The sequence below is a fragment of the Podarcis liolepis genome (assembly GCF_965112155.1).
Source record: "Podarcis liolepis genome assembly, chromosome: 13".
NCBI lineage: Eukaryota > Metazoa > Chordata > Lepidosauria > Squamata > Lacertidae > Podarcis > Podarcis liolepis.
In genome coordinates, this window is record NC_139573.1 from 28,613,994 (window position 1) to 28,631,800 (window position 17,807).

The following is a 17,807-nucleotide window of genomic DNA, read 5'->3' on the forward strand; positions in this document are numbered from 1 at the left end:
AGCGGGTGGGTGTGGTCTGAGCCAAAGTGCGGCCGAGCAGATGGCGGGGAGGGAGGGAGAGCGAAGATGGAGACTCTGCTTGGCACTGGCTGCCAGCCAGCCACACCCCCACCCCGCGCACCCAGATCCTATCGAGATCTACCTGCTGCTGTTGCTGCGGCCGCCGCCGCTCCAGACTACCTATGCAGCCTATTCAGCTATTTTCTCTATCTAGTCCTAGCATTCACCCCCACCCTCTAAACACACACTCTTCTGTTTAATAGTCAGAGGGTGGATGCACACGACCATTTTTTCCCCTCCCAGTTGCCAGCTCTTTCCCCCCTTTCCTCACTACTCAGGCTCGGTACACATCAATATTGCTAAGAAACACAATATCACAATCTTTAAATTTTGGAAAGCCAAAAGACATGCCCTCGAAACTCGAGGAGTTTCTTCTTCCTCCCACCCCAGGAGTTGTTCCTCCATCAGTGACCATCACTGTTTCTTCCTTCCACCAGTTCCTTCTTTCTTCTGCCCTTAGAGAATCCCATTTGTCCTCCAGGTGGTGGTCTCTTCCTAGCACTTTTCTCCCACAATCTCAAGTGGTGAATGGGTAAGCTAGGGTCCCTCTCTCAATTCAATGATTGGTGGGGTGGGCAGGAATTGGCAATCTGTCTCCACTCTATGAAATTGGATTATCTTTCTGTGCCATTGCAAGTGAACATTCAGAGCCTGCAGGATCAGGCCAATGACCCACCTAGTTCAGCATTCTGTTCTAACTGTTCTATCCCAGAAGAGCTTAGGAATCACACAAACAGGACCTGAACGCAGCAGCACTCTCCTTTGCTTGTGATCTCCAGCAAATGGTATTCAGAGGCATACTGCCTCTGACAGTGGAGGTAGAACATAGCCATCCTAGGCAGTAGTAGCTGTTGAGAGCCTTATCCTCCTCCACTTTGTCAAATTCTCTTTTAAAGGCATCCAGACTGGTGGCGATCACTGCCTCTTGTAGGAGCAAAAGTCCATACAGTTTAACAGTGCACTGTGTGAGAACTATCTCGACTGTCTCAAATCTTCCAACATTTCAGCATTCTGCAACAGGTGCCTTTAAACATTTGTCAGCTTTGTGTCTGATCTTTTGAACATGCCATTGTTGTTGTTTAGTCGTTTAGTCGTGTCCGACTCTTCGTGACCCCATGGACCAGAGCACATGCCATTACCAGTGCATAAATTACACCTCAGTTAATGGACAAAGATTTTTGTAAGGAGATGTTGCGAGACAGCTTGGCTTATTTCTGTGCTAAGAAAACTTTGCAAAACCTTAGCTTCTACGGATTGGAAGCTTTGCAAAGATGCTGTGCAAGTCTTTAGTTCCAGGACCAGCAGTCAAGCAGGAAGCCTTAGAATTCATTGAGTAGTTTGATGACCTCTTTTTGGCTTTTGAATCCTTGACATGGCCCCTCTTGCTGGCACAGAAAGAGGATGAATTAGTGTTGAACTTCCTCTAATAAATGTTTATCTCCTGGTTTATCTCCTAGTCACTCTCCTGGGAGGTTAGCTCATCCCTATTGAATATAAGTGCGTGTGTGCCTGTGCCAGCTCTCACTTTGTAATCGTCTGCAGCAGGTTTCTGCAGGAAAGAGATGTGGCCTGTTTTGCTGCAGCTGCTCTCAAGGTTTCATGTCTCTAGTTGGTTCCTTCACCAGCAGCCATGCTCTCCCAAGGGACCAAATAAGAAAGAAAGGGTTGCAATGGAAAAACAGGCAGGATAAAAAAGCAAAAGAAACTGCTGAGGGAGTTTCAGGTTGGAAGACAGGTGTGTGAAGGAAACTGGGGAGTTTGAAAGAGTTGCAGTCTGTAAATACACTTAACCCACATGGGAAGCATATTCCGGGTTGTGCAAGGACATAGGCTACATACACTGGTACCTCGGGTTACATACGCTTCAGGTTACATACACTTCAGGTTACAGACTCCGCTGACCCAGAAATATTACCTCGGGTTAAGAACTTTGCTTCAGGATGAGAACAGAAATTGTGCTCCGGCGGCCCGGCGGCAGCAGGAGGCCCCATTAGCTAAAGTGGTGCTTCAGGTTAAGAACAGTTTCAGGTTAAGAACAGACCTCCAGAACGAATTAAGTACTTAACCCAAGGTACCACTGTATGGCTTTTGTAGTTTGGTACAGTGTTGCAATTACTGCAAAATGCTAGCATGGATTCTTAAGGGAGATAGCAGCATAATCCATCTCAAAACTGACCACTAGTGAGAGTAGAAATGAAAAGGAGGCTTCTGAAGTTTATGAATGTTCTGGCAACAGCTATTTGATTTAAGCCAACCCTACCTGATGTTTACTGCTTTTAAAAGTGACAAGGAAGGACACCAATGCTCAAGAGAACACTCAGGCATCTGATTCTCATCCTGAGGCAGGTCATCTTCCACTAGGCCAAGAGAAAGTCAAAAGGTGCTTCCGGATTATCCCTATTTTCAGGTGGGATTAAATCAGGCTTCCTCAACCTCGGCCCTCCAGATGTTTTTGGCCTACAACTCCCATGATCCCTAGCTAGCAGGACCAGTGGTCATGGATCGTGGGAACTGTAGTCCCAAATCAGCTGGAGGGCCGAGGTTGAGGAAGCCTGGATTAAATCACTTACCAGGGAATTCAGGTTGTACAGTGAGAAAGCCTTGCACAACAAACCTGTTCCCTACAAAGTTCAAATTGTTCGCGATAAGGAACTTGACAGGAAATTGTACTGGAAAGTGTGGGCAATACTTGTGTTGATGCAATATCTAACCTCCCTGAGAACAAATCTGAATGCATAGGTAGTCTGGAAGTGTCTGAAGTTTAAGTTTCTGATTCTTCATGCAACATGCCAGCGATTACACAACTTTTCCTAAGAACAGCAAGGATCATGGTTGGTCCATCTAATTCAGCATTGTCTTCAATTACTAGCAGTGGCTCTGAAGGGTTTCAGACAGGAGCCTGCCTTTCCCATTCCTACCTGGGGTACACCAGAGTCTGAACCTGAGACCTTTTGCATGCAAAGCAGATGCTGTACCACTGAGCTATGGCCCTTCCCCACATGCTTCATCACACTCTCTTCACTTTAAAATGAACACTGAAAATGTTAGTTTTAAGGATAAAAAGGCACATAGTTCTCCTTTCACAAGGTGGGTGGCAAGAGTCAAACTTGAAGTTGACATAAATTCCCCAGTGAATAATAACAAAATCAGTAGAAAATGACTGTCACATTTAATTTCACTCCACCATTCAATAACACAAATAAACCTCAGTCCTGTTACCAAAGTTCTAGGGTTTATTTTTAGCTATCTGAGCTTAAACCTTGCCATAGCTGGATGCTCAGAGCACATAAAATTGTTGAAACACATTACAATAAAAATAAAACTTATTGTCCGTGCACACACTTAACTCTAGTGGCCAATTGCCTGTTTTATAAACATGCTTTGGCAAGGGCTTTACTAAGCATCAAGGTGAAAGGTGTCTGAAAAATGTATTTCAGCTCTTACTTCCTTTATGCTCGAGGTCAGTACAGTGGACGCTCGGGTTGCGAATGTGATCCGTGCGGGAGGCACGTTCGCAACCCGCAGTGCTGCGTCTGCGCATGCTTGGGTTGCAATTTGGCGCTTTTGCGCATGCGTGAGCACTGAAACCCAGAAGTAAGCCGTTTTGGTACTTCCGGGTTCGGCGTGGTGCGCAACCTGAAGCATCTGTAGCCCGAGGTATGACTGTACAGTTAAGGATCACCAGGACAGAGACATAGGAAATAGGACACAGAACAGGAAGATTTAATGTTCAATTTTAAAAACTTGTAATCAGGTGAAGAGCAGGTAATAATATTAACAACAACAACAATAAAAATAATAATACTATTTTAAACAATCATATGCTATCAATCAGTTTATTTTTCAGTAACACTGGAATTCTAGGCATATCTCCTAGGAAACGTTTCAAATGGGGTTACTTCTGAGTAAACGTATTTTGGGACGGGTCATAGTTCAGTGGCAGAGCAACTGCTTTGCATCCCAGGTTCAGTCCCTGGCATCTCCACACAAGGGCTGGAACAGGAACACCCAAAATCCTGGAAAGCTGCTTCCAGTCAGTGTAGGCGATAATGCGTAAGATGCACCAGTGCTCTGATTCCAGTACAAGTTGGCTTCCTATGTAGATAGTAACACTACTATTTACATCCAATGGTAATGTAATGGTAAGCCTCTTTCCATTATTTTATTTTATTTTATTTTATTATTTTATGCCTACCCTTTTCTTCCAGGGAGATCAAGGTGGCATACCTGGTTATCCCCCTCCTCTCACTGAATCCCCACAACCCCCCTTGTGAGGCAGGTTTGGCTGAGAGGCAGTGACTAGCCCAGGGTCATCTAGTGAGATTCATGGCTGAGTGGGGATTTGAACCCTAGTTTCCCAGGTCCTAGTCTGACTCTGTAATTGGCTTTTAATTGTCCTTGTTGTTTTTATACACCTGCATGGAGTTTAAGATAGCATACATAGTTGTCTACCCCTCTCCACTTTTACCCACACAAGGATGGACTGGGAGGTAAGATAGGCTGAGAGTGAGAGTAAGTCATTGACCCCAGGTCACCCAGGCCAAATGAGCTATTAGGGACTTCAACTCCCATCAGACCCAGCCACAGCCAGCATAACTTGATGGAAATTAAAGTCAAAATACGTGGTGAAGGCTGCCCTAGTCCTACTCTCTGATCAAGCAGTACATCACTATATGTTGTTGTTTAGTCGTTTAGTCGTGTCCGACTCTTCGTGACCCCATGGACCAGAGCACGCCAGGCACATCACTATATATATTTACTCAAATGCCATAATTGGTATTTTAAGATGCCCAATGAAAACCTACCGGTGAGCAACCAAAATAAAAAGATAAAGCACCGTGTAAGAATTAATTCAGCGCTAGGGAAACATTACCAGTTGTCAGAAAGGGAAGGGGGAGAGTGTTTCAGAGAACATCTAATATTGCTGTTCTGCGTCAATGGCTTATCACATGCGCCCAAGCCACAACCTTATTTGCTTTCAGCCGCCCTTTCTCCTGTCAGTCAACGAAAACAACCCCAGTAAACATATCAATGATTTCACCGAATACATCAGAAATTGCAACATGCTACACTCATCGCGCAGGCGCACTCTTTTCAAACAAGTCCGGACATGTTTTGTGCGATCAGAGTCGCAGCGCAAAGGCGGATGGATTTAGCCATAGACTTAGAAATGTAGAGCAGCACACGGGAAATAACTTTCGGGTTTACGTTGGGCGCCATTTTTTTAGTTTCTCCCGAAAGGGAGGTGAGGGCTGTCTGCAGGAAAACAGGGGTTTCGCGTAAGTGTGATTGGCCAGGCTCCAGCAAAAGGCTGCAGCAATGGACAGGATTTTCTACTTTTCCTAATTCAGACCTTTAGTGAGTCTGCAGGAGTCACTAGCTGCAAGTTAAAGGCTGTTTTGCATAAGTGAGTTTTAGCTGGAAATCTAAATCAGCCCTACCCCACACCAAATAATTTGCACTGTAAATAGGCTACATTGCAAAGCTATCCTAAGCCCCTCTCTGTGCCACAGCAGCCCATCCTGCAAATAGAGAGTAAATGGACCGTGTTGATACTGTCCTGTTTTAGCATGCGGGTGGGACGCTGTTTTCGAACACAGTTAAAATAAAATGTGGATTTCTCCATTTTTTATTTATGGGCGGCTCTCAGATCCAGACGGAGAAAGAGGAAGCCTCAGAAATCATCAAGTTTAATATCTCCAGTATGAAGAGAAAGTCTCCACTCGTTTTTTTTCTGCAAGCGCCTCACAGCAAAACCATGGCATATTTCCGGGCATGCGCAAAACGCTCTTTTTTTGGCTCAGGCGCAGAATCCTCCCGGAAGCGCCTCCCCACGCGAGCATACGCCTAGACATCCGCGCAGGCGCAGTTGGGCTTTGGGCCATACCACTCTCAGCTCCATAGGGGGGGACAGAATTTGTTGTTTAAACCACTTACCCCAGCCGCCTTAACTCTCACATTTTCCTCCAGTTGGTCGTTTAACGTGAAGAACTTTCAATCCTGGTGGGGACCGAAGGCGAGTCGATGAAGGCGGAGTGAAAAGGGAAGAGGGGGGTGAGTGGTACAGCCCACTGACGCGTCGGCTAGTAGGCTGGCCAGTGCGCGCTTCCTTCCTCCCTTTCTTTTTAGTGCCGTCGGCGCCGCCGCCATGAGGTGAGGAGCTGCGGAGTAGTAGGCGGCGGGGGGGCCTTCAGTGTCCGTGGGGAGGTTTTTTTTTGGGGGGGGGAGGCCGAGGCTCGACGAGTGAAGGAAGGGGAGAGAACAAAAGCCAATAGAGAGGGGCTGTTTCGTTGAGGGCGCGCGACACCGTTACAGAGGGACGGTTGGGAGACGCGGCCTACTGGCGCGTGAAGGGGGAGGCCGTGGCGGCTGGGGGTTCGAAAGGGGAGGAGCCTCCGCGGCTGCCACGAGGGGCCGGAAGAGCCGAATTGACGGGTTGGGGGGGTCCTCCCTCCTCTGGATGGTCCGAAGTGGGTGGTGGGCATTAAGAGGCACGGTGGGGCCCGAAAACGGAGGGAAGCCATTGAGGATCATAGAATTGTAGAGCTGGAAGGGAGGTCCACCCCCATGGGTCATCTAGTCCAGCCCTTTCTAGTCCAGTGATCGCAACCTTGGCAGATTGCCTCTATACAAATTCCGATGAGAAACCTCCAGTGAGGAGAGAGGTCGTCCGAGGGAGATCCTTCCCACCGTCGGAACAGCTCCTTCCGCCAGAAAGTCCTTTCTTAATGTTTAGTCGGGAGCATTGCAACAAAAGGAGGGGGGATATTTATTTGTTGCAATTATATCCCATTTTTCTCTCTCCGAGGAACTCGAAGGTGGTGTTCGTGGCTCCCCTCGTTTAATCCCCACAATCAACCTTGTGGGATGGGTTAGACTGGCAGGCAGTGACTGGCTCACAGGGTCACTCACTGAGCTTCACAACCAAATAGGGAATTTATTTATATGCTTATTAAATCTGCCTCCCTTTATCTGAAGATCTCAGGGCAGTTCACAAGATAAAAATACATAATGAAAGTGAGCAAAATAAAAGCACACCCATAACCCCCCCCCAAACACATTTAAAATGACATACACTGTTAATCAGCCAAAAGCCTGGTTGAAAAGGAATGTTTTTCCCTGGCACCCAAAGATGTATAACGAAGAATTGAACCCTGGCTTCCTAAGTCCAAGTCATGCCACTAACCACTATACCACACTGGCTCTCAATGCTTCTGCTTCGCATGCATTGTTTCCATAATTTTTTCAGCCTTTCTGGAAGATAATCACACCCCCTTCCACATAGTGCAGATAGTGTTTCATGAGAGGAGAGTGGTCAGCTGAAGGCTGCCTGGTGTGTTCCATGGCTATGCAAGAGTTAGAATATCCAAACTCAAATCTCTCTCTTGCACTCACATCTGGATCTCTGACATGACAAATCACCAAAGAAAAAAAAGTTACTACAAATGTTATAAAAGTGTGCCAGGGCTTGCAGATGGTTGGTTGCTGTTGCTTTACTATCACAATAACCCACTCCTGATTCAAAAACGTCTTAATAAATAATACTATTGGATTTTGATATCCTGTACTGTACTATCAGTACTGTGTTATGTTAATAAAGTGTGCACTGGAGTTATAGGAAGGAGTCCTCATGCAGCAAACCTGTTTTTCCTCTCAGAGTAATTGGGTTAAAATCAGATTAAATTCTCTTTGCAGGAATACAAATAAAATGTCAAATAAATCAAAATCTCAAATTTGATCTTCACTGTTTCTAATCATGGCACTGATTAGAGTGGCAGAGGTGGCACACATTGAATGATTGATCTGACTGAAAGGAGGGTAGTTATATACTCATCAAGGTACTGGACTGGACATATAGACTTAACTTGCTGCGCACCCCAGTATTTCCTGTTTTTCCACTGCTACCAAAATTAGTGGGGTTTTTGTGGGGGGAGCCTAGATTAGGTTCCCAGTGTCTAGGCTCATTGCTCAGAGTCCTGTATAGTTTGCTTATTTTAGTTATGCAGATGAGCAGTTAATTTTTGCTACTTTGGAATAACACTCCCATCTAATATCTCCACAAGTCAGGATAACTTCTTTGCTGTTCTGTGAAATCTCTAATCTTGTATTTTTGTCCTCAGTATGCTAAGGCTTCAGAAGAGGCTGGCCTCCAGCGTCCTGCGCTGTGGCAAGAAGAAAGTCTGGTTGGATCCCAACGAGACCAATGAAATTGCAAATGCCAACTCTCGTAAGTGAACATTTGCCATGTCACAGAAGCATGAGTATGTACAGCTTGCTTACATTGTTGGTACTTCTTGTAGCAGATGCTAGTTTTTGCTGATACAGTGGAACCTCGGTTTCCAAATGCCTCCGTTCTCATACGTTTTGGTTCTCAAACTGAAAACCCAGAAGTAAATGCTTCCATTTTTCAACGTTTTTCATAACCTGAATGTGTGACGCAGCTTCCGCTGAGTGCAAGAAGCTCTTGCAACCAATGAGAAGCTGTGCCTCGGTTTTCAAATATTTCAGAAGCCGAATGGGCTTCTGGAATGGATTTCATTCAAGAGCCAAGGTACCACTGTAATCGGTTTTGTTTAAAACCATAGCAAACATCTGTTCATAGTGCAAGCCACTAGCTTAGTAGCACTTTCTTACTCTGTTACATAGACTTTCCTTAGCTTACCTGTCTTTAGTTAATTCAACAGACCAGAAAATAGACAATGTCTGTGAATCAGGTGGATTTTAACTTGGAAACAGAAATGTAGACATTGGCATAAACATACTTTTGCTTACTTATGTGAAAATAGATTTGCAGGTTCTCCTTGGTGATACTATTTATTCTTTCTGATTATTGTTTTCCCTTGTCTTCTAGGTCAACAGATCAGGAAACTGATCAAAGATGGCCTGATAATCCGCAAGCCAGTTACCGTTCACTCACGAGCACGGTGCCGGAAAAACACTTTGGCTCGCCGCAAGGGCAGGCATATGGGCATTGGTAAGAGCTGGTTTCCATCAATTTTGAGAATCTCCAATTTATAGGCAGTTTAGTTTAGGCAGATCTAATGAAACAAGGCATCAGATATCTTTAATTCTACGCTTAGGAGGCTTTTGCAGAAATGCAAACATTTTTGTACTTATAGCCCAGATCACTGAATTTTTCTGCCTAACATTTTCCTTTGCTCTCCAGGTAAGAGAAAAGGTACAGCCAATGCACGTATGCCTGAGAAGGTTACTTGGATGAGAAGGATGAGGATTTTGAGACGTCTGCTTCGTAGATACAGGGAATCCAAGAAGATTGATCGCCATATGTAAGTCTGGCAAACAAATACATTTTGTCAGTTTTGTCACTTAAGCATCTCTGGCATTTTCTGCCTGCTAATGTGGCTAACTTTTTATATGTATCTATTCCAATGGTGAGAGCCAAATCATGCTAGTTTATGGAAGGCTTACTGAATAGTGTGCTAGGTTTCAGAGTTCATTTAAATTGGATTTAAAGCATTATGGAGCCCACATACTTGATGACAAGGCAAAGCCACTTACAGTATGTCTAGGGGACATTGCTTTCTTTTAAGGCATTAATATTTATTCAGAGCTATGGAGTGGCATACTCAGCCTTTGCTGTTTCTGACATCTTTTCCAGGTACCACAGCTTGTACTTGAAGGTGAAAGGTAACGTGTTCAAAAACAAGCGGATCCTGATGGAGCACATCCACAAGCTGAAGGCAGACAAGGCTCGCAAGAAGCTTCTGGCGTAAGTGTTTTCTCATTTTGTTACTGGACACTTGCTTCCTTTGAGTAAAGTCATTTCCCTCCTTTGCTCTCCTCCCTGAATAAAGTCCTGTTCTTGGCATAGCAGTACTAAAATTCTTAAGGTAGCAATAAAAAGGTGTTACGGGCTGAAGAATGAGAGGTATAGCACAAACTCCACAAGTAATCAACTTACAGTGGTGAGTCATCTGAGGTATTAGAGTTTGCTCTCTTTACTCTTCTGTTACTTGCCATGAGGCTTCTGTTGAAGGGGTTCGTTCATCTTGATTGTTTGTCTGGCTCCATCACTGAGTTGGGAAGTGATGTTTCATTGTTCCCTCCCAGGTTAATTCGCTAATTGGCTTTTTAGTGTAAGTTGGCAGCAATGACAAAGTACTCTCTATGGGGAAATGTTTGGTTAGTAGACAAGATAAAAATGCTCCAAAAATAAATTTAAAATACCACAAAGTTATCAAGGTAGCTTGCACTCTATATTAAAAACAATGAAATAGGCAACAGTAGTTGTTAGGGAGGGGACAAAAGTTCTCTTCAAATGTTCCAGCTGTCAGACTGCAGACAAATCTGAAATCTGGATTCATATACATACTCGGTGAATTTGGTGACAGCAATGAAGTGAATCTGTTGTTGCTGTGCTTTTCACGGGCCTTCCTTTGCTTTTCAGTGACCAGGCTGAAGCCCGTAGGTCCAAGACCAAGGAGGCCCGTAAGCGCCGTGAAGAACGCCTGCAAGCCAAGAAGGAAGAGATCATCAAGACCCTGTCCAAGGAGGAAGAAACTAAGAAATAACTTCTGCCTTTCTGTGTACATAGTGCTCAAAGGGTATCTAATAAATCTCTTAACAACACATCTGTGTCTAGTAGCTTTTCCTAGATAAGTGAGAGGGTGATCTTAGAATAAATGCCCATGGGGGGGGGTAACATGGCAGCGTGGCCTAAATCTTGGTCCACAAAGCTTGTACAATTACTCAAGGTGGGTTGGTTGAAATATTTCTGTAAGTTGGTTTCTAATTTTCTGTTTCATGTTTCCCGAACAAGTGTGCATGCTCATCATTTGCTAACAATTAAACCTTGTTGGTTTCAAACTAGAGGCTTTACTCTAGTCATACAGCTCATGTGACTTATGTGCTACATAATTTATATCAGCTTTAGGGGAGAGTAGGTATAGTTTCAGATGATTTCCTATACATTTGTTGGGACACTAAAGCCCTATTTTGACATTCAATCCAGTTCTAGTCATCTGAGAAGTCATATGTGCTGGCCTTGCTTCCCCACTTCCACCACCCTCCATGAGTTAGGTAAGGTATGTATAGGGAGGCTGCTGTAGGTGTGTGAGCTCCCTATATGATTTAGAACCAGAGTGGTGGAGAAAACCAAGCCTGTTCCTGAGTGCTCCACGCAGCAAGAATTGAATGCCTGATTAGGACCTCCAGCAAGCTTGCCTGATTTGAAGGTGGAAGTACTCAAAACTTAAAAGGAAGCAAGGGTGGATCTTTATCAGGCATAACAGCCTCTCTTGGGTAGGCCAAAGATTCAGTTTTAAGGATAAACCTGGTACAGCATTCAGATATTTAAAAAAACTATATCTGATCTTCCTTTATTTTATTTTTAAAAAATCATTGATCCACACCACATGGGCTTTGTGGTGGTGACGTTACTGTTAGTTGATAGAATAGATCACTTCTGCAACATGCAGCATTGATTTTATGTTTCTGGTTGCCTGACTTGCAGAAGCTGACACTGGGATATTTCATAGCCCTGTTGGTACTTACACATTTAGAAATCACAAGCATTGTATTGAATTGAGCCATTGGGGCTCCAATAAAGGGCAGTTTTTACTCTGAACTGAAGCTTTCAGCATTTGAGATTCAGAGAAGCTAAAATAATGAAGTATCTACTAATCCATCCTTTTTCAGCTTTCTCCCTTCAGAGAACTCTTTGCTCTCTGGCTTCTCTTGCAAGGAACCCTGCTATGCATGCTCCACATATTCTACAATAAATACTCCTCAGTTTGTAATATTGTTAGACTTGTTGCCTTATATGAATTAAGTGAAGCTGAATGCAATCTCCTGCAGCTGTATATTGGAGGGAAAGAGCAGTGATAGCAGGCAAGCTGTCTTTCATAGAGTATGTCATCAGTCTTAATGAGAAATGTCGGCTAGGCTGCTCAGATACCCCAGAGTTCACAACACCACTTACAAACTTAACTGAAATGTGTTACAGAGCAACAGACAGGCAAACTTAGCCCGTGATGCAGGAGGCTACTTTAAAAAAACAAACAAAAAAACAGCTTTCAAATTCAGAAATGTCCAGCTGGTGGACAAAACAGTTAAAACATACCATAAACAATAAAATTGATACTAGTGGTAATATGAAACAGCTGCACATTTATGTTTGGAAAGGAAGCTTTTTAATTAGTCTTTAAGCTATCATACAGTGTTCTTGAAGCACCGTGTGTTTAAGATCTGTTTCTGTTCCCTCTTGTTTCAGTGGGAAGAGAAGGGCTTGGGTTAACGCCATGCTTTATTTCCAGTTTCAATTTTTAAAAAAAGCAATTGAGAAACTTTTGGTAGAAAAACTTCTTACTGACGAACTGGCCAAGGGTTTACATTGCAAAATAGACAACACTAGATTGGAATGTGCAGCTTCTGAAATAGCATTTAAAATTGGAATAAAGCAGTTTGAAATGTACTATCAGTTTCTAAATCCCTGTTCACGTATGAAACTATCCTTAGGCTGAGAGATACTGACTATCCCAACTTTCCTGGCAGTGTTTGTGTGAGGTTAATGTGGGATACCACCCTGATGTCCTTTGTAGGAAGGGTGGGATTGAGTTGTGATAATGAATGAAAGATAAATTGATGGAGTATATGGTAGTGGCTCAGTCAAGGTATCTTTCGCCAGTTAGTGCATGATGTGGCCTGGTGGTCAATGGGAATGCAGCTGCACAGAAGGTGCTGTGTCAGTTTCCAGCAGGGAAAGTGGGAAATGTGAATCTGTTTATTTGGAACTTCTAAAACATCAATTTCACGTCTCTCTCCCCCCCCCCCCACATTAACAATTCCAGCACATGTTAACACAAAACAATGACCAGCAGGAATTTCAATAAGCCAAAGAATCCAATTAACTCAACTCAATTAGGTTGTGAATTTTAATTCCCAAGGATGACTTTCAAAATGTACGTTGTACAAGTTTCGCTTTAGGCTTGATTCTGACATCGGCAGTTCAACCTTCATAGCCAAGGTTAATTTCACAAGCGTCAAATGTGAAATCAAGTTTTGTTTGGGTCCAGAGGTGTGCCACATTGAAAGGTAGCCCTTTGCCCATCCATTTTGGTTGACATTCAAACTGCTGGCCTTCCTCCCCCTCTGCTGCATGTATTACTTGAGGCAATCTGGGTACCTGTAATAACCAGAAACTAACATGATCCCATCTGCCAAGTGTTGTCTGTTAATTACCTAATTAATCCCAACATAGACAAAGAAGATCAAGACAATTAACCCCTGGCATGAATGAGGGGGCAAAGGTGTATTCTGCATGACTAATGTGGGGAAGGAGGGCAGGTTTCTTGGCTACTAGGCTAGTCACTCAGAGAAGTGATATCTGTTGTGCACCCTGTATTTCAGAACAAGAAATACTTTGCAAATCACATGCTTCTCTTCGCAACTGGCCTGTGAGGTAGCAGACCCTCCAAGTGTCCCTGTTTTCCAGGCACATTCCTGGATTTACTGAAGCCATCCTAGTTCCTGATTTGATCCCAGAATGTCCCGCTTTTCCTTAGGATGTACAGTGGTACCTCAGGTTAAGTACTTAATGTGTTCCAGAGGTCCGTTCTTAACCTGAAACTGTTCTTACCCTGAAGCACCACTTTAGCTAATGGGGCCTCCCGCTGCTGCCGCGCCGCTGGAGCACGATTTCTGTTCTCATCCTGAAGCAAAGTTCTTAACCCGAGGTACTATTTCTGGGTTAGCGGAGTCTGTAACCTGAAGCGTATGTAACCCGAGGTACCACTGTATCTATTTTCAACAGAAGGTACGGAATTACGCAACCCCTGAGCCAATGAGATAAGTATACAACCTTTAGAAGGCATCTGAAGGCAGCCCTTGATAGGGCTTATTTTTTTTATATACATTGGAAGCCTCCCAGAGTGGCTGGGGCAACCCAGTCAGATGGGTGGGGTATAAATAAAAACATGATGGTGATGATGATGGAATAGGACATCCCTATTTTCATCGTAGAAATGTTGGAGGGTATGAGGTAGGCCACTATGATTTCCCTCTTTTCTGGGCAAAGAAACAGAAAATTAGAAATGTCAACTTTGCCTGAGCAGCATCTGCTGAACCCGCAGTTGTGTGCCAAAGACAAAGGCTTGCTAATGCCAAAGGCAATCAACAACGCAATAGGCCTAACAGCTGAAGCAATGATTACAAAAAAAAAACTGTTAAAGGGAATCCTTGTTAAACATCAGTGGATCTCCAGTAAGAGAAATAATAGCTGATGGGGTTCTCTAGAACAGCTTTTCCCTGCCTGTGTATCACAGCCTGCAAGTAGGTCATGGGCTTTATATGTAAGCCCAACATAATTACTGCTTTTTAAGTGACACGATGAATACTTTTTAACAACTTTTCATTTCGTTGGCATGTTACAATGCTGTGCTGACAGTTCTAACCGAACATCAGAAACTCTCGATCCTACATTTTAACACTTGGGAATTGCTCTCTGGTGGCAGATCCGGTGACAGTTGTTATAATTTCATTTATTTATATCCCTTGGGTGCTGCAAGCGGTGGTTATAAAATAGGCAAACCCGGTAGCTAAAATGTGTGAAACAGAGAGCAGGCTGCTGAAGAGCTTAGATCCGAAATCCATGTGACGATAAAACTGATGGGTCACAATTCCAGGTGATTTTGGACTTGTGGGTTACCATACTAAAAAGGTTGGGAAGCACTGCTCTAAAAAACAGTTTGCCTGAAACTCATTATTGTCTCCTGCAATCTTGTGTGTGTGTCATGTTCCTGTAGAAGAATGGTGAGGCCTGACAAGAGTTGGTCAGTGTCCTCTGCAAAATGAAGCTTTGCTTGAAGTGATATCAACCTACATATGGGCTATGGACAACAGGTGATGGGCCTCACAAGGCCGAAAGCCCTTTCATACAAATGCATTCCTTGCACAAAGAACACTGGATATCAGGGAAAGCAAAAACTCTTCTCCGTGATGCATAATTTTCTATGTGCAGCGGATGTTTTTGTAAGGAACAGCATTCAGGCTTTGTGAGTCCACTTCACCTGCAGCTGCAGATCTCAGGCACCGGCTTTCTACTTCAGTGTTGGATATAGGATGCTGGCAGTCTGTGACCTCACATTCTTAAACTTTCAGGTTTGGAGCATAACTTTTTTCTTCTTCTTTACCCTATTGGTCTTGAATCTGGTGGTTTCTTACCCCTGACCGCCTGCCCCCACCCCGGCCAAACCATGCTTTTCAGCATCTTCATAAAACTGCTGTGAGGTCATCTGAGGATTTGGAGCAAGGCAAAACCAGAATTCTGATCACACAGAGCCTTCTTGGGGGTGGCACTCATTAATGGAAAGCGGCTCACATGGCACCTACATAGTTAACTTTTTGATGTCCAAGGTTTTGATTTCTGGGCTTTAAAACGGGTGGAGAACGTTCATTTGGAGGTAATCTGTCGGGGCCCAGAGCCAAAAGTATGTGAGACACCTCCTCTCTCTCTCTTTCTGCAGTTCTTTTCCTTTCCCTTTGCTACCTACATGAAATCAGACCAACAACTGCAAGTTGCCCAGCCCTGTTAAAAAAACAACAGACCCAAACAAAAACACGCACATTGAATTGACTGTATACAGTATTCTCTGATGTTTTCTTTTTTACTGTAGTTTTATAGAATGGTGTTTTTTTTAAGCCTGAATGTTAATTGTGAGTTCATTGGGGCTCACTCCCAGGTAACTGGGTATATGATTGCAGCCTTTGCTCTCACCCTTGTCGTTCCCCTTAGGAAGCAGAAGAGGGCAGCAGAAAACCACAATTCTTTTCCTTTCTGGGTAAGGAATTGCTCTTATCTAGCAACTAGCGTTAAAAATGTTGCATGCAAGGTTCTGGGTGACACAGAACTCTTCTCTAGGTGCAAGTGCCTATCAATTTCCATTTTTTTGAAAAAGAAAATACTTAAAATTTATTTAGTGCTTTTAAGTATTCGAAACATTTTATGTACATTACCTTTTGAAATCCATAGAACAACATTGGAGGACCTGGTACTTTGGATTCTTTCTGAGCTTCAGGCCCAAGAGGGGTCTGAGATATCTCCTTGTTGCCAACTTTTTGACTGATACGCCTCCTGGTGCCTCTCCCCTCACGCTAGCCACAACTGATGGTTAGTGAATATTTAGACAACGGGCTTAATGGTATTGGAGGGTGGGGTTGGGGGCCACCCTTAAGATGGTAATGTGCTTCAAAATGGGGCAAACCAGCTGCCGGCAGGATGAATCACATGCCCAGAAATGAGGCAATGGGAGCTGGAGCTGAGGGGTGAGCAAGCAGGGGCAGGGGGCTGCACTTTTAATGAATGAAAGAATGAATGAATGACAGGGGGAGGAAAACGAAGGTAGAGGGGATGGATGGGTTATAAAAAGTGGAGACTGAGAAAGAGACAGGAGGGATGCAGAAGATTTAAGATGAGGGCCAAGAGGGACCAAAGAGTGAGGGGTGTGAGACAGGAGCTGAGGTGGGGAGGAACAGAAGTACGGTAGCTGGAGTTGGGGCCCGGGAAGTCTCCAGTGGAAAGCTTAAAGGATTTTAGAGGGGACTCCACAGGGGCAGGGAACCTACGCCAAACACAGACTGTGGGAGAGTAACAAGGAGTTCTTGCCTGAGGAAATAAACGACAGTCAGCGATGATAAGGGCACCCAGGTTTGCGAGAGCAAGGGGCTCATCAGGTGGTCACTTAAAGTAAGAGGCACGCTAGAGTTCTCCTTGACACTGACAGGTACGGTGTGACACCAGCCTTTGGGGTCCCTTTCAACTCATTTCTCTTGACCAGAAGGTATGCCCAAGACTTCAGCCTCGATGGCACCACTGCCTGTCACTTTCTGACCTCTTCCTTCCTTGCGCTCCCCTTCGCTCTCTGTCAATTAGTGACTCTGCCAGTCCCCTTTTGGGAGTGCATTTCACAATCTTACAATGCTTCCAAGCCACATCCCAGTCGGGATTTGGAACTCCCACCTCCTTCCCATCCATAGCTATTAGCTTCCAACTAGTCCTCTCTTCTCCCCTCCTCCCCCCCGACTTCTATTGGCAGGGAAGCCCAGTGACAACTGCTTGAGCGTCAAGCCAAAAATGCCACTGTGACAAAAGATGTTTCCCTAATAAATCACCTGCTCTTTATTATACCTCCGCCAAAGAGTGACAAGGACAGTCTGCACCGTTCCCTGGGAGAGATGGCGGAGCTGGGATGCACCACATGGCTTCCAGTCGCCAGTTCAGGAAAGGGCAGAAATGAGACGTTCAGACACAAGGTATGCAACACAAGGTCTGCTCTCCCCTTGAATAAATAAAAGAGACAAAAAAATCTGGCTGGAGCATTTTTTAATGGTCTTTCCGCAGCCTTTCCTCACCTATCTTCCCATACCATTCCACCTCTCCCTCGCCTCTCTCTTTCTCTTCCACCCATCTGCGTCTCTGACTACCTTACCTCTAAATGAGGAACATAGGAATTTGCTCTTAGATCAGGCATAGGCAAACTCTGCCCTCCAGATGTTTTGGGACTACAACTCCCATCATCCCTAACCAACAGGACCAGTGGTCAGGCATGATGGGGATTGTAGTCTCAAAACATCTGGAGGGCCGAGTTTGCCTATGCCTGTCTTAGATAGAATTAAACCAGTAGTCAATCTAGCTCAAATATTGCCTTCTCTGGCTGGCAGCAGCTCTCCAGAGTTTCAGACCAGGGACTCTCTCCCGGCCTGATCTAGAGATGCCAGTGATTGGCCAGGGG

General features: G+C 44.5%; 1 protein-coding gene across 1 annotated transcript; it reads left to right on the top strand.

The window, feature by feature from the left end:
* Positions 1-6,071: 6,071 nt before the first annotated feature.
* On the top strand, positions 6,072-10,650 carry RPL19 (ribosomal protein L19). The gene is made up of 6 exons (XM_083472214.1): positions 6,072-6,213; positions 8,181-8,287; positions 8,912-9,034; positions 9,227-9,347; positions 9,680-9,790; positions 10,469-10,650. The coding sequence occupies exons 1-6, from the start codon at positions 6,209-6,211 to the stop codon at positions 10,590-10,592; spliced, it is 591 nt and encodes a 196-aa protein (XP_083328340.1). The 5' UTR covers positions 6,072-6,208; the 3' UTR covers positions 10,593-10,650.
* The last annotated feature ends 7,157 nt before the right edge of the window (positions 10,651-17,807 follow it).

Bases quoted from the DNA above. Each gene is read 5' to 3' on its own strand.
- RPL19 (XM_083472214.1), top strand. The intron at 9,035-9,226 runs GTAAGAGCTGGT...TTTGCTCTCCAG, and splicing joins GGGCAGGCATATGGGCATTG to GTAAGAGAAAAGGTACAGCC. The intron at 9,791-10,468 runs GTAAGTGTTTTC...TTTGCTTTTCAG, and splicing joins GCTCGCAAGAAGCTTCTGGC to TGACCAGGCTGAAGCCCGTA.